The sequence below is a fragment of the Sinocyclocheilus grahami genome, unplaced genomic scaffold (genome assembly GCF_001515645.1).
Source record: "Sinocyclocheilus grahami isolate Dianchi unplaced genomic scaffold, SAMN03320097.WGS_v1.1 scaffold1025.1, whole genome shotgun sequence".
Classification (NCBI taxonomy): Eukaryota; Metazoa; Chordata; class Actinopteri; order Cypriniformes; family Cyprinidae; genus Sinocyclocheilus; species Sinocyclocheilus grahami.
The window spans coordinates 151,545-165,597 of record NW_015506204.1 but is presented as its reverse complement, the minus strand read 5'-3'; the positions used below and the strand labels follow the sequence as shown (position 1 = coordinate 165,597).

Below are 14,053 nucleotides of genomic sequence, written 5' to 3'. Positions count from 1 at the left end.
CTTGTCAAAAATATACACAACTGTTAAAAAGTTTGGGGTAACTAAGAATTTTATTTAGTCAGGAAACATTAAATTGACCAAACGTGACAGAAATATGTTGTAAATTTATAGATGGCTTTACTATTTCAAATAAATGCAGTTTTTTTGTTTTACTTTTCATTTAATCAAAGAATCCTGGGGGGCGGCTTAAAAAATAATAAGCAGCACAACTGTTTTCAATGTAGAATATAGTTCCTGTGATGGTTTATTTATTACACCTTTGTGAACTGGAGAGGAAATGACTTCATACATTCACTTCTCATCTTGAGAATCCAGATGGTTAAATGTCAGTCATGGCTCAAAAAAAACCTACGTTATTTCTGAGAAAAACTCTAGCAGATGCTACTTGATTTTATATTTTGAATCGAATGTGACATTCAGAAAATTCGAAAGTACAGTAAGTTGGGTTTTTGTGTCCAAAATTGTCCAAATATTTTTTGGTCCACTGTACACAGTGATTTTAAATAGTTCATATTATATTGCATTATGGATGCATTTGTGTATTATTACTGTTTGTAATTTTTGGTTTCTTTGTTTATTCCTGACTTTAGAAAGGCACAGTTGAGTGGTATGAAGGAATAATATCAAACATTAAACCAGACGAAGGTGTAAGTATTGATTTGATAACAATTACCATTTAAAAGTGTTTTCAAATGTAGCTCCAACCATTTAGCTACAACACAAAGAAAGCTTGGAAACTAAAATAAATACCTAGTTTCAGTGGCCCTTTATATAATGATTTATATTCGCATATAGTATAAAACTGGAACAAACAGAACATTTTATACTATAATGTACTGTACTAAGCACCTGTAGATTTTCTTTTGCTCATAACTGAACAGGAAAGCATTGGTCAAGCATTATTGTAGCTGATGTATCTCTACAGACTCTAGAGGAGCAGCTGAGGCGTTTGGTTATGGTGGTGGATGCGGTATGTGTTGATGTGCAGAGAGGACAAAATGTCTACAACAAGCTTTATTACAGGTAACCTTTGACATGTAATTTCAGAATTGCAAAAATAATTACTATTTTCCAAAGCATGCTCCCTGCCTTCCATTGGTCAGTCAGTACCAATACAAACTCACGCCAAGTCAGTATTGCTGTGTTGGGCTGACCGGGATGTTCAAACAAAGAGAACAATGTTTTGATTGCTCCGCAGAGACACAGCATTTACACATTTTGGGAAAACCAACCTATGAATAGTTTATTTAAAACACATTTAATTTTTAATGAGATGGGTTGGGGCACAACAACAATTAAACAAGCTTTAAAAAAAAACATAGAAAAAAATTGTTTTTGTGTCTTGTCTTTTAGCTCTGTGAAGGTTGACTTCTTCAGCATCTCCTACCGGCAGTTAGAGAAGCTTGTAAGTTTGAGCACCCCTGGGAACGCTTACAGATCGCTGTTAAAAATAAGTCTTGCCTCGATAAACAGGAGTCAGGCGATAGAGAGGGAGCTTTAATGTTGTGCTGTGTCTCCAGGTGGCAGATGACGTGAATGTGGCAATGGAGAGAGTGTGTGGGAACCTGGAGCAGGAGAGTTCACGACTTACCCAAACCATGGGAGAGACCCTTTTTGAGCTCTTCATGTCTCTTAAGTCCCTCAAGCGCTTCAGGGAGTTTCTGCCTCTCAGGTTAGTAATTGGGTTCCTCATCTGCATGAGAGCTAATTCATCGGCTAGGCTAATTATGTAAAGAGGGATTGTACATGAGGGTTGATAGATAAATGATTTTACCCATAATTGACATGGTTATCTACTCTTGAGTGAGCCTGAGTATGGCTTTGTCATAACTGTGATTCACATGTGGTCATTTCTTTTCAGAGACACTAAGATGTTGGCTCTAACTGGATTTCATAACTGGTTCAAGATTTCTATTCATAAATGGCTGCAGATTGTACATGAAAAATCCACTGACAGGATCCGCAAAGCTGTGGAAATGGATCAGGTGAGCTTTATAGCATTTAGCATTATAGCATATATTATAGCTACCAATACAATACGCGCCCAGTCAATCAGAGTTCTTCAATAGTGATGTAAAAAAGAATAGCATGAAATGCAACAGATTATTGGCCTGGGCCTGTTTCCCGAAATGGATCTCCCAAACATTGACTTAACATGAACATGCGAGCACTTCTTATCAATATCTGCATTTTAACCTAACTGAATCACATTGAGGTCATGTCATCATGACCCTGGTCCACTTTTTTGCCAGGTGTTGGGCGAACAATAAGGTGGAAGCTGTGTTAGGCAGATTCATTTAAAAAAACTTATTTAAAGTGTTGTACAGCAAAGACAGTGATAGCAATGCTGCAGGTGAGTAGACGGGGAGAAATAGCTTACGGAAAGTGAGGAAGATGGTGTGGGGTGACATGGTGACAAGTCATTACACGATACATGTGTAATGGCTTCCATGTCTGCCAGTGAGTCATTCTACTGTAAAGACAGCATGTCCACTCCTGCTGAATTTTATTAATATAGTTGTCTGCAACAGTTACGCCAATACTTATACCAACATTGGTTGACCACCCAAAATTTCTTTTTTAATTTTATAATTTTATTTTTATTATAGATTTTTCAAATTTTTCAAATTTCAATATAAATACATTTGTTTAAATGAAAACAAGAAAAACCTATAATAATAGTAGCATCAACTGTATGAAGTTTAGATATATTTTTGTGGACTTCCTGCACTTTCCTCCACAACTTTTCCAGTTTCCAGACTTTCCAGTACTAGTTACAATGCTTTTGGGATCAACTTCAGCTCTTTTTAAGTGGGAGAACTTGCACAATTGGTGGCTGACTAAATACTTTTTTGCCCCACTGTATATATAATTTATATGATCTACTTACAGTTCTTTTTATAAAATATGACTCTTGCAGATAATGTACTTAATGTTAAGAAAGAAATGGTTCTTTTAAGATCTGTTCACTGAAAGGTTCTTTGTGGAACCCAAAATGGTTCTTATGTGGCATCGCTGCAAAAACCCCCTTTATTTTTAAGTCTGTACTGAGAAGGCCTATAAAAATCAGCCTCTTTGAGTGACAAAAATCAAGTTAACGTACCCCATTGAGAGCGTGTTAGTCAGTGTGTGTTGGCTGCATAGTGTAACATGTCCTAACAACTATTTTAATGATACAGCTGGAGCCGATCCAGAGGCAGACCAAACACAGCTCCTCGGCAGTGGACGTTACAACATGCTTTAGCCAGGTGCGGGAGTTCTGGGCCCAGCTAGCGTGGCCTGATTCAGCGGGAGCCTTCATTTTCATCACACGCCTGACGGATGTGAGCGCCTCTAAGCTCTAAGCTCCACTTTCATAAGCATGCAGTTTAAGCTTGCACAGCTGTGGAGCGGCGGTCAAAAACACTGAAAATAAAAAGCATGCACGTAATGGAAAGGAGAATTGATGGTTTCACCCACATAATGCAATTCTTTCTTGATCTGTGGCAGAATTTCTGCAGCGAGGCGGTGTGTTACGCCGAGTTGATCAAGCGCAAGATTGAGAGGGGCCAGCTGGGACGAGACCACAAGAGTTTCATCGTGCAGGTACCGCTTTTGGGCAAGGGAGGGTTGGCTTTCATTATGAGCGAAGTAAATGTCAGAGTTGAGTGCTTCTCCCTGACAACAATGACGTCTCAGCGGTGCGTCTGTGTCACAGTGCGTCTGACCTCGTTAGCGCCCCCTTTTCATTTTGTACTATATGCTTTCTCTCTCCCTGCGCCCCATTTAGACCTCCTTATTTTCTACCGTTTTGTTCTTTCCACTCTTTACTTCTCTTTTCCTCATTTCCGATCTCCCTTCTTCCTCTTCCTGGCTGCTGCTTTGGCGCAGGTTTGTGTCGCTCTGAACAGCACGGAGCATGTGCGTGTTTACCTGGGGGATCTGCCGCGGGAGCTGGACTGGCGGGGGGTTGAACAGGCCATGGAGGAGTCGTGCGGATTGGAAGGGAAGGAGCAGGTCAACAAGTCCCTCAATGGGCAGCTCAACAATGCTGATATCGACCTGCAAAGGGAGGCCAAACGCCTAATCGCACACCTTACTGATAGGGTAATGGCATGCATCAAAAAGCACAGTTCAAATAGACCTAATGTCAGATTAAAAAGAAATAAATTAATGGCAGATTATTTCTGTAAAAGCTAGTCATGTCTGTTTCACGAAACCATAGTAACTTTGTCACTCATCCGTTGTTTGAACCACATTGGTTTAACAGTATAGAACTGTCATTAATGACGTCACAAAGGTGTTGGAGCATTGAGCAATAACACCCTTGATTGGTTAGCTTTGCACAGTTTCTGGAGTAATAAGTCAATCACATAAAACTTTGTCCTACTCAGATGCTTCCTGAACTCAGGAGATGTATTCAACACATCAGCCTTTCTCCAGACTCCATTAACAATGATGAGGCAAGTATGAATAAAAAAGTATGAATAAAGTATGGCCTAATGTGTTTTTCAACTTATGTCCTCTTTTATGAACTGCTCCAGGCTGTGGCTCCCCTGATGAAGTACCTAGATGACATTCTAATCATTCTCAAAGAGTCACTGGTTAAAGATAATCTAACAAGGTAATTACTTGCTTCATTTAGTGATAAGGGGGACATACTGTAACAATAAGAGTAATGACACAGATTTATCCTTTGAAGCATGTTTTCCAAGTAAATTGGGCTCTGTAAAGTGGTAATCGACTGTGTGTGAAGGAGGTCACTGTGTCTGTGAGCGTGATCTTTCTGGTTGTTGTGCACCTCAGGGTTCTGCAGAGTCTGTGGGAGCTGCTCCTGCGGATGACCATGGACACTGTGGCGGAAAACAGGGGCGTCCAGGTGGAATTCTACACACGGTTCCAGTACACCATAGAGGTCAGTACGGATGAGTCACAACAGCTGCTTTTCCACGGTTGGGCAAAAACATTCTCGTTGCTTATCCGTTCCATTCCATGCCAATTCCGGGCAGCCGGTACAGATATGGTTTCATTTTCCACTGTGGAGCTGTTAACAGAGCTCGTAATACAATGCATCAGTCATTGCCTTGGTAATGCAAGTTTTTACATACAGTTTGAGATGTAAATAGTGACTGCGATATGGAGGATGATCAGATATTTCTGTTTACAATGCTCAAATAACATCTGACCAGCTACAGAGAGAAACTGGTAGCCAGACAACAGACCAGTGACCAATCCTGAGTATCGATTTCATTACACGCAGTCAACCAGCATGGTTCCAACCTGAGAACAGTTTGTAATCGTGCCGTACCGAACCAAGCTCAAGTGGAAATATAACTGTAACTGTTCCTTACCATTCTTAGAACCGTTCAGCCTGACAGTGGAAAAGCGGCTAATGAACATCACAAAGTCCCTTTCAAATAAAGTCAATTCACGCTATGATCGTATTTGCAACACCTCCTGGCAGCCATTTCACTAATGCAAAACCAGCTCCTATATACTTGAATGGGGGAATATCAAAGTTTCAAAAACAGCTTGCCAAACTTGCATTTGACATATTTCAAATCAGCCATAAAATCTGACATGAACTCTCCTATAAATGTTGTTTCTGATGTTCAAATAGTGTAAAAAAAAAAATTATAATATATTTTAGGTTGGTCCAAAGCGCGGGTCTCAGGACACCAACTGTTTCTATAGCAACCATAGCTTCTAACAGCAGCTGTAGTGATGCGATGACTTTACCAGTTGGCATCTGGCTCTTTTTCTTAGAAGACAGGACTTATTCTGCCATATAGTGTGTTACAGTTTCTCCCATTTATAGTAATATGAGTGAATTATCTTGGTGTATATATATAGTCCATGGTTTCCATAGATGGTGCTCAACCTGAAATCATTCCACGTGTTCCCATTGAAAAAAGGGTGATTTTAGGCCAAATAAATTGGCTCCACAATGGTCCAAAATCCTGTACAGCAATCAGTATAACAGCAGTCTAGCAAGAGGTATGTAAAAAAAAAAAAAAAGTAAATTGATAATGTATTAATTATATACGGTATTTACATAAAAGCAGCTCATAAAGATGCCGTATCAGATTACTTAAGATGTTAATATATGTTTGCAAAACTTGTAATACTCAAGGCTGGAATACACTGCACAACTTTGTACACAACATATTCAAAAAGAAACATGCACCTCATTAGTAGGAGACACATGACAAAGGAAAACAATTTGTGTTCTAAAATTGCTCAAATTATCAAACATATTCAATATCCTCTGACTGGATGGAATCATAATCTAAAGATAAAAAATCAGAGTCTGTTTTGAGAGAGGTTGGCAGGTCTCTTGCCTAAGCTTCAGCAGCATTTTGAGGGAAAATTAGTACTTTATTAGTTAGATTAGTTAGAAATGCTGCTGAAAGCCAACTATGTGTTTTGCGAGCAGGTGGTTTATTACAAGAACTCTGTAACTGCAAAGGGCAGCGATCCTCATATCCGGTATCTCTCAGCCTGCAATCACAGTCACGGTTTTACATCATGCCTGAAACCGTCAGAAGCACATCAGATATTCGCCAGTGCTCTTGGCCACAACTCAGTGGAGAACTTAGGACGTCCCCAGTAGCATGTCAATATGTGAGATCCAGTATTCCAACAGAGAGGAACTAGCAGGAACTCACCAAAGCTTTACATGAAATCTCATGAAGTGCTGAGCGAGCGTGTGGGCTGAACATGTTGTTCGCCATATAGTTGGTCTATTAACATCTATTAGCAAGTCTCAAGAGCGTGTTACGAGACTCTGTGCATGTCTGCTGGAGTCCATACAGTCAAAGAAAGAGCACAAGACAAAATGGCATAAGGCATGAAGGACAAAGACTTGTATTGATTGTCAGTCAGGAAGTGATGAGACACCTTAATAACCAGCTCTTTTTGTGCAGACACTGGTGCGGTTCTTCCATGCTGATGGAGAAGGGCTGCTTTTGGAAGAGCTTAAGAGTGGAGATTATAAGGTATTCTCACCTTTAATCAGTATGGCTGATGAAATGAATAAGCATGGCTTCATCCGCCTTCCCTCTTCCTTCCCATTAGGCCCTGGACGAGGAGCTGCGTCTGAACAAATGCTCCTCCTTTGAGCTGATCGAACAGTATTTCCTGGAGAAAATCTCCCAGCAGGTGGGTAGGAGTCCTGCTGGGCCTCCACAACATTTAGCTCCAGCCCTGCAGAGAGAGGAGGTGTTGATTAGGAGCTAAGACATCACAAATACCATTCCTTCCTCTGATGATTAAAAGTTTACATCAGTCATTTCCTCTTTGACTAAGCTTTCTTTGCACTGTGTAAGATTTCGCAGTCTCTGACTGTCTCAAATCCTGCTAAGCTGACTTGCTGTCTGCTGCCTACGGGGGCAGATGTCTGCAAAACCAGCATGTTACAAAAAAACCGAACCAAACTTAAATATCTGATCTGAACTGCTTTTCACAGGCAGCAACTTTAACTTCATTAAAAAAAAAAGTTTGCTGCCAAACAAATATCATTCCTCACATGAAATACGCGAAATGCATGGCCCACAGTTGATGTTCTCTAATAGTTCAGAGAAAAGTAACAGCACATAGAAAATTATATATTTTTAATAGTTGAAAATGTTCCCTTTTGAAGGCTAAGTGTGCCTTCAAATCATCTTATGTACTTATGAATTTAGAAGTTTCTTGATTTGTGCATTCAAGTGATTTTGCTTAGAATATGAAAACTTTAGGCAATTTTATATTTATTTTCCTCCTTTTTCATGTGTAGCCTCATAATTTAGTTAAATGAGTGGTGTTTCCTGGCAAGCTTTATAACTTTACTTCATGAATAGCACAGCAAATGCACACAAAGTAAATTTCCTTTTAGAATGACATGCCTGTCTCCAGAAAGTCAGGGTTCAAATAAAATCCGGTGGTGGCGTTCATGTAAAGTATGATCATTCTGACATGACTTGAAGTCAGATTTATCCAATTCTTTAATCAATATCACCATATACATGAAAGATACATGCAGGGTTGCCACAAAATTTGTTCACAAAGCGGTGAGCCAATTTCACAAGGTAGTATCATTTCGCCACCTAAAATTTGAGACTGTCTTCACACCAGCAGCCCATCTATGGTGCTCAAAATGCTATCACACTAGCTTTTGAGACTCAACATGTTCCAGACATTTTCACTAAAAGCAATTGTAAAGTCTCAACACTGCCTAATGTGTTATTAGTTCTTAACTAGATGCAAATTTATGCATTATATGCTTTAGATAGCAGTCTTTAACAGATACACATTTGCTTTACAGAGAATCTTAAAGCACAGTCGTTTTGGTCGTATCAGTGTGAAGTGTTACTATGATGCCCCTGAGCAAAGACTCACTGTGGAGATACTGCATGCAGCTGACCTCATTGCCCTGGATGCTAACGGTAAATATATATCTACTGAGAATATATTTATTTATTTCAATGTATCCTTATTGGTTATTTATTGTGCATGCTCATTTACCTTATTTTTACATTTACCTTTACATCTCTCTTTATTTGTTCAAGTAAATAAGTTAACTTTTAAAAACTATAGTAATTTAAGAACACTATCAAATGTAATATTTAGCATATCTCAAAATGATTATGATTAAATATAATGATTTTTTTTAGTTTTATTCAGACAAAATTATATGAAATTTTTATATCTGACAGATTTTTAATATTGGTGCATCCATATTCTAGTAATGTTTCAACTGTAAACCCCTAAGCCTAATAATTTAAATAATTTGCATGTAAAACAATTTATTTGAACTTACAGACTCCATGTATTTATTTATTTGTAAAAGAGAGAGCGAGAGAGAGATTTCAAATTACATTTTGAAAATCTCCTGTTGACTTACATTGACATTGTTCAGCATTCAAAAGGAAAGCGATGATTTCATAACATTTGCATCCTGCATTTTTATTGGTCTTCCTTACATCTGGGCTTTCCTGCATATTTCAACCATTTATAGCCAATTTTTCACTGCAAAGATGGTATTTCCTTGTGTGTTGATTCTGATGTGAAAGTTTTCCTAAAACTGTGGCACTATTTCTTTGCTGCTGTGCAAGCACTGGTATTTCCTTCCAAACTACTTAATGATATCTTCTGTTGTTATCTGTTACTGGATTTGTCTCCAAACTCGTGCTTTCCTAGGCCTCAGCGACCCCTTTGTCATTGTGGAGCTGTGTCCTCACCATCTGTTCCCCACGGCTCGGAGTCAGCGCACCCAAGTGAAGCTCAAAACCCTGCATCCTGTTTTTGATGAGCTTTTTTACTTGTGAGTACCACATCAACTGCTTGAGTCCCAGCACCCCAAACAACTCTTTGATCCCATTTGTTTCTTCACAGCCATGTCAGCCCTGAGCAGTACAGGCACAGGTGTGCCTGTCTGACCTTCACTGTGATGGACTATGATTGGTTGTCCACTAATGATTTCGCTGGCGAGGCTGTTGCCCCACTGAGTGACTTCTGCTGGCCGGGCAGGCCCAGTGCCACACCTGCTGGAAAGACCCTTCAACCCGTTATCCTGCACTTGTCCCGCCAAAAACCAAGCGGTATGCTAATCTGTCCATTTTATCCACCGACCCGTGACATTTCTCCTTAAGAGTACCCATTAAATCAGGGGTACTCAGCTCTACTTCTGGGGACCTACTGAACCTTCCTGTAGAGTTTAAATCTAGTCCTGCTCTTAAACACCTGCCGGTAATTGTCTAGTAATACTGAAGACCTTTATTAGCTGGATCAGATTTGTTTGATTAGGGCTGAAGCTAATGGTACCTTCAAGTCCTTCTGGGAAATTCCTTACCTACGAGTTTGCAAATATGATGTGATTATGACAGTCAGGTGATTTTGAGATGAATAAAATAGAAGTGTTAGGAATTGAAAAAAATGAGAAAGAAATATGAAAATATCTGCCTAAGACAAAGTGCTACTGCTATAAATGAAGTGTACACAAAATGTACATTTTCTGATACTTTATGTATTTTATCATTCTTGTGCTGTCGTTTCTCTCACGAACCTGTAAGCTATAAACCAGATAAATGGGTACACTTTTCAAGCAACCTTTATTGCAATTCTTCAACAACATTATAAAAAAATAAAAAATAAATAAAAACATATTATGCTCGATAACAGATTGCTTCCACAATGATTCTTGAACCATTGACAAACTGGCCTTGAAGAAAATCTCAAGTTTGCATAAATATCTCATAAATAAAATATTTTTGACATGATTTAAGGTAGCATAGACAAAAACAACTTAATAGAAACAGGGTTGAGTCCAATGGAATAATGTGTAATTGTACAGTAAATATGACACATTATTTCAAGACTACTGATTATTTCTAGATTAAGAGAGAAAAGGGAAAGTAGTACTGATTAGATTTCATTGTTTTGTCAGCATTGCTTGGTGTTTAGTATCTGTTGCAGCCTGTCCTCTTGAAAGGATTTCCAATTACAAGTGTCATTGTCTATTGAGAGGTCTGCCAACTCAACAATATTGTTGTGTCTGGTCTGATGGATTCATTTCTGACTGAGCTGCTTCTTTTGATACAGAGAGGCCCATCATGAAGATGCTGGAGGCAAGAACAGGAAACAAAGAGGCTCAAGAATTTGTGCGAAAGCTGAAAGAGATCGAGAAGTCAATGGAGGAAGAGTAATGTGTCCCCTGTAGTGCACGTATTTCCGATGGTGGTCTTTTTTACTTGTTGTACTATGTGTACTCTTTAAATGCAAACTCTTTTAAATGTATTTTTCACTGTTGTCCAGAAAAAAAAGGTAAGGTAAATGATCATGTTTAAAGATCAGTATTTTATCACTGTTCAGCACTTAATGTGTGCTGTGTTTTAATGTTGAAGCCCTCTGATGGAGCTTATTGTTCATAGAATTGTATGCATTTAGTAGTAGAAGGGTCTATTTTGAAAGAAACATGTATCAGTTGAATTGAATTTGAATGCGTATCTGAGCTATAGATTATGACCTGAACTCAGAGAACTTGAACTATGAAATAAACAGATGTTTACTTGAGGATTTTCAACAAGCACTACAAAAGTAACAGAATTTCTATACATGCAGCAGTTTTGCAAGGCCACGTACACAATGCAGATAAATATGGTTCACTGCAAAAATATCCTTTCTTGATCAATATTTTAGACTTGTTTTCAAGTCAAAATGTCCAAACACTCTTTTTAGATATGTTTTCAGAGAACATATCTCAAATTAAGGTTCTTTTTCTTACCTCATAGGTGTAAAAAAATATACAGGAAAAAAGCACTTGCAAGAAACTTGCATAAACTTTTGTTTCTGTATGAACCTCTTTTTTTCATATTTATGCTTACTAACATACACTACCAGTCAAAAGTTTGGGGTTGGTAAATGTATTATTTTTTTATGTTTTGAAAAAAGTCTCTTATGCTCACAGAGGCTACATTTATTTATTTAATTTAAAATGGCTGTTTTCTGTTTCAATCCGTTTTCAAATGTAATCTATTCCTGTGATGCAAAGCTGAATTTTCAGCATCATTACTCCAGTCTTCAGTCACATGATCCTTCAGAAATCATTCTAATCTGCTGATTTGCTACTCGAGAAACATTTCTTATTTTTATAAATGTTGAAAACGGTTGTTCTGCTCAATATTTTTGTAGAAACGGTGATACATTTTTTTCAGCATTCATCGCTGAATAGAAAGTTAAAAATTCTGATCAATTAAATGCACCCTTGCTAGATAAAAATATTAATTTATTTTAAAATCTTACTAATCCCAACCTTTTGAATGGTGGTGTCTACAGATATCAAAATTACTTCAAAAATAGCTAAACTGAGTGTCTCAAGCTACCAGCCTGCAAGATAGATTCATACAGCCTCAAGTTTATCTTTGCACCAAGCCCATAAATCAAATGTCATTTTCAACTGGCCTTTAATATTTGCCCAGAAAATTTGAGATGGAGAATGTAGTCAAATTTTTTTTTTTTTTTTTTTACAGTCAAACCATTGCTATGGTTAGGGTGTTTTCCACACACACAGAAGGGATTCACTGCAGCATTTAAATGCAGTTGTCACTCCCAAAACTTTGTAGTGTGTACGTGGCCTACAATGTAGCATGAAAGGTAACAGAATGTTGATGACTTTTTCATGTAATCATACAGCAGCGCCGATATGATAATGTTTACCTTATTAGTGATCGAAAGTGTTCTCTGTTCGTTCTTATCAAGGAAAATACTTTCAGAAAATCCTTTATCTTAAACTGTGAATGTTCAGTATTTGTCCTTGAATCACACTGGATTGTGTTGAGATTTTATCGTAGCATTTCTGTAAGATGTTGTCTTTCCTATAGAATGTATTCGTTTATGCCAAGTGGTTTATCAATTTACGGGTTTAATGTTCAGATGGTTCTCTTCTCTCGTATTTTCTCTGCCAAATTACTCGTTTTTATTGCCAGTAAATGATTAGGGTAAAAATGTGAACTTTTTCACACCGCAAAGGCTTTTCACCACCATGTTTTGAATGTCTGGCTACTTTTGTGACTGGGTTTATTGGATTTATGAACTCTTCTATCACATCCTTTCCCATCTGTACATTACCAATAGCTCTCAGCAGGCCACTTTCTGTTCAGCTATTATAAATTCAGCCTGTTACTTTTCCTCACCAGCATCTCTCTTCCTCTGACCTTCACACTTATCATGTGCTATTCACCTCCCGGTGAGTGAAAACCACCCGAAATAAGCCACTGGCAGTGGCAAACAAACAAAGGCCAAAGCCTGCTGAAACATACCGCAGCACCCAGCAACACTGATATTACTGCTCCACTTGAAACACGCTCAAGAATGTGATACTGTCAGCAACTCTCTGTCTCCTTTGTGACTGCAGTAATGGTGTAGCCTATATGGTGTGTGTGTGTGTGTGTGCATGCACGTTGTGTGGCTGCGTGCACTTTGAATTCAATAAAGAGATGATAACGACTAGAAAGAGATGTGTTTATGCTGGAAGCATGTTGAATAGGATAAACCTTCCTTTGAATGGGTTCATTGTGTGATCATTATGGTTATTTTTTTTAGTTTTTGTGCAGATGTTGTGGTGGCCTTAACATCTCATCTCCCACCAGCAGAGACGTCTTCAGCCTCATCATCACTGCTCATGTGGTGTTCGGGTCCTTTTTGCTCTGAAAAAAAATTATTTTTCCCGAAAATACTAGTTAATATTATCGCATTGGACTGAAATTTTGTGACTTTGTTCACAAAGGGTATAACTACTTCTAAAAAATGTTTTGATAATTTTCGACCCGTGATGTTACAGAGCAAAAAGGACCCGGCCTCAAAAAAATGCTTATAAATCACTCGTTGTACTATATTATCACCAAAGATTGGATTAAATCTTTTTGTCAACTTCTTTTCTTTCATTTAGGACTGGTTTTGTATTTGTATTTGCTTCTGATTAATCGTAGGCCTCATTTATCCGAGAGTAGGCACCTAATTTTTTGAGTGAAAAAAGCATTATTTATGAATAATTTTCACAATATTAAATAAAAACTGAAGAAAATTTGCACTGTTTATCACAATAGTGTGCTTTAATGTTTAATCAGGGAGTTTGTTTTGAAAGGCTTTTATTTTGTACAAAATGGCACAAAGTCACACTTGTGGTGTTCCCAGGCAAAACAAAAGGGAACGCAAATATCTTTGCGAGAGAACGCAAAAGTTTTGTGAGGGAATGCAAATATCTTTGCGAGAGAACGCAAAAGTTTTGTGAGGGAACGCAAAATATCTTTGCGGGAGAACGCAAAAGGGAATGCAAAATATCTTTGCGAGAGAACGCAAAGGGAACTCAATTTTTAACCGTAATTTTACGAAGCTTCGAGAATACTTTTTGTGTGCAAAAGAAAACAAAAAAATTCGACTTTATTCAATAATTTGTCTCCTCCGTCACCCTGGTGCCATTTTGGAGAGTATCCACTGAACACAAACAGCGTATGCTATTCTGTGTCAGCTGTGTCACGCAGATACATTGTTTTCGTTCAAATCAAAGCGTAAACAACGTAGACATTGTATCCGCGTG

General features: G+C 38.1%; 1 protein-coding gene across 1 annotated transcript in view; it reads left to right on the top strand.

The window, feature by feature from the left end:
• The window catches only part of LOC107565767 (BAI1-associated protein 3-like), a 48,910-nt gene extending 37,704 nt beyond the window's left edge, over positions 1–11,206 (top strand). The window contains exons 18-34 of the mRNA XM_016251041.1: positions 591–647; positions 926–1,023; positions 1,354–1,405; positions 1,521–1,672; positions 1,862–1,985; positions 3,180–3,323; positions 3,490–3,585; positions 3,871–4,086; positions 4,374–4,442; positions 4,524–4,603; positions 4,786–4,894; positions 6,906–6,977; positions 7,057–7,140; positions 8,285–8,405; positions 9,160–9,283; positions 9,355–9,560; positions 10,561–11,206. Coding sequence (XP_016106527.1) covers positions 591–647; positions 926–1,023; positions 1,354–1,405; positions 1,521–1,672; positions 1,862–1,985; positions 3,180–3,323; positions 3,490–3,585; positions 3,871–4,086; positions 4,374–4,442; positions 4,524–4,603; positions 4,786–4,894; positions 6,906–6,977; positions 7,057–7,140; positions 8,285–8,405; positions 9,160–9,283; positions 9,355–9,560; positions 10,561–10,664 — 1,908 coding nt within the window. The 3' untranslated portion in view covers positions 10,665–11,206. The remainder of the gene's footprint in view (positions 1–590; positions 648–925; positions 1,024–1,353; positions 1,406–1,520; positions 1,673–1,861; positions 1,986–3,179; positions 3,324–3,489; positions 3,586–3,870; positions 4,087–4,373; positions 4,443–4,523; positions 4,604–4,785; positions 4,895–6,905; positions 6,978–7,056; positions 7,141–8,284; positions 8,406–9,159; positions 9,284–9,354; positions 9,561–10,560) is intronic.
• Positions 11,207–14,053: the final 2,847 nt, after the last annotated feature.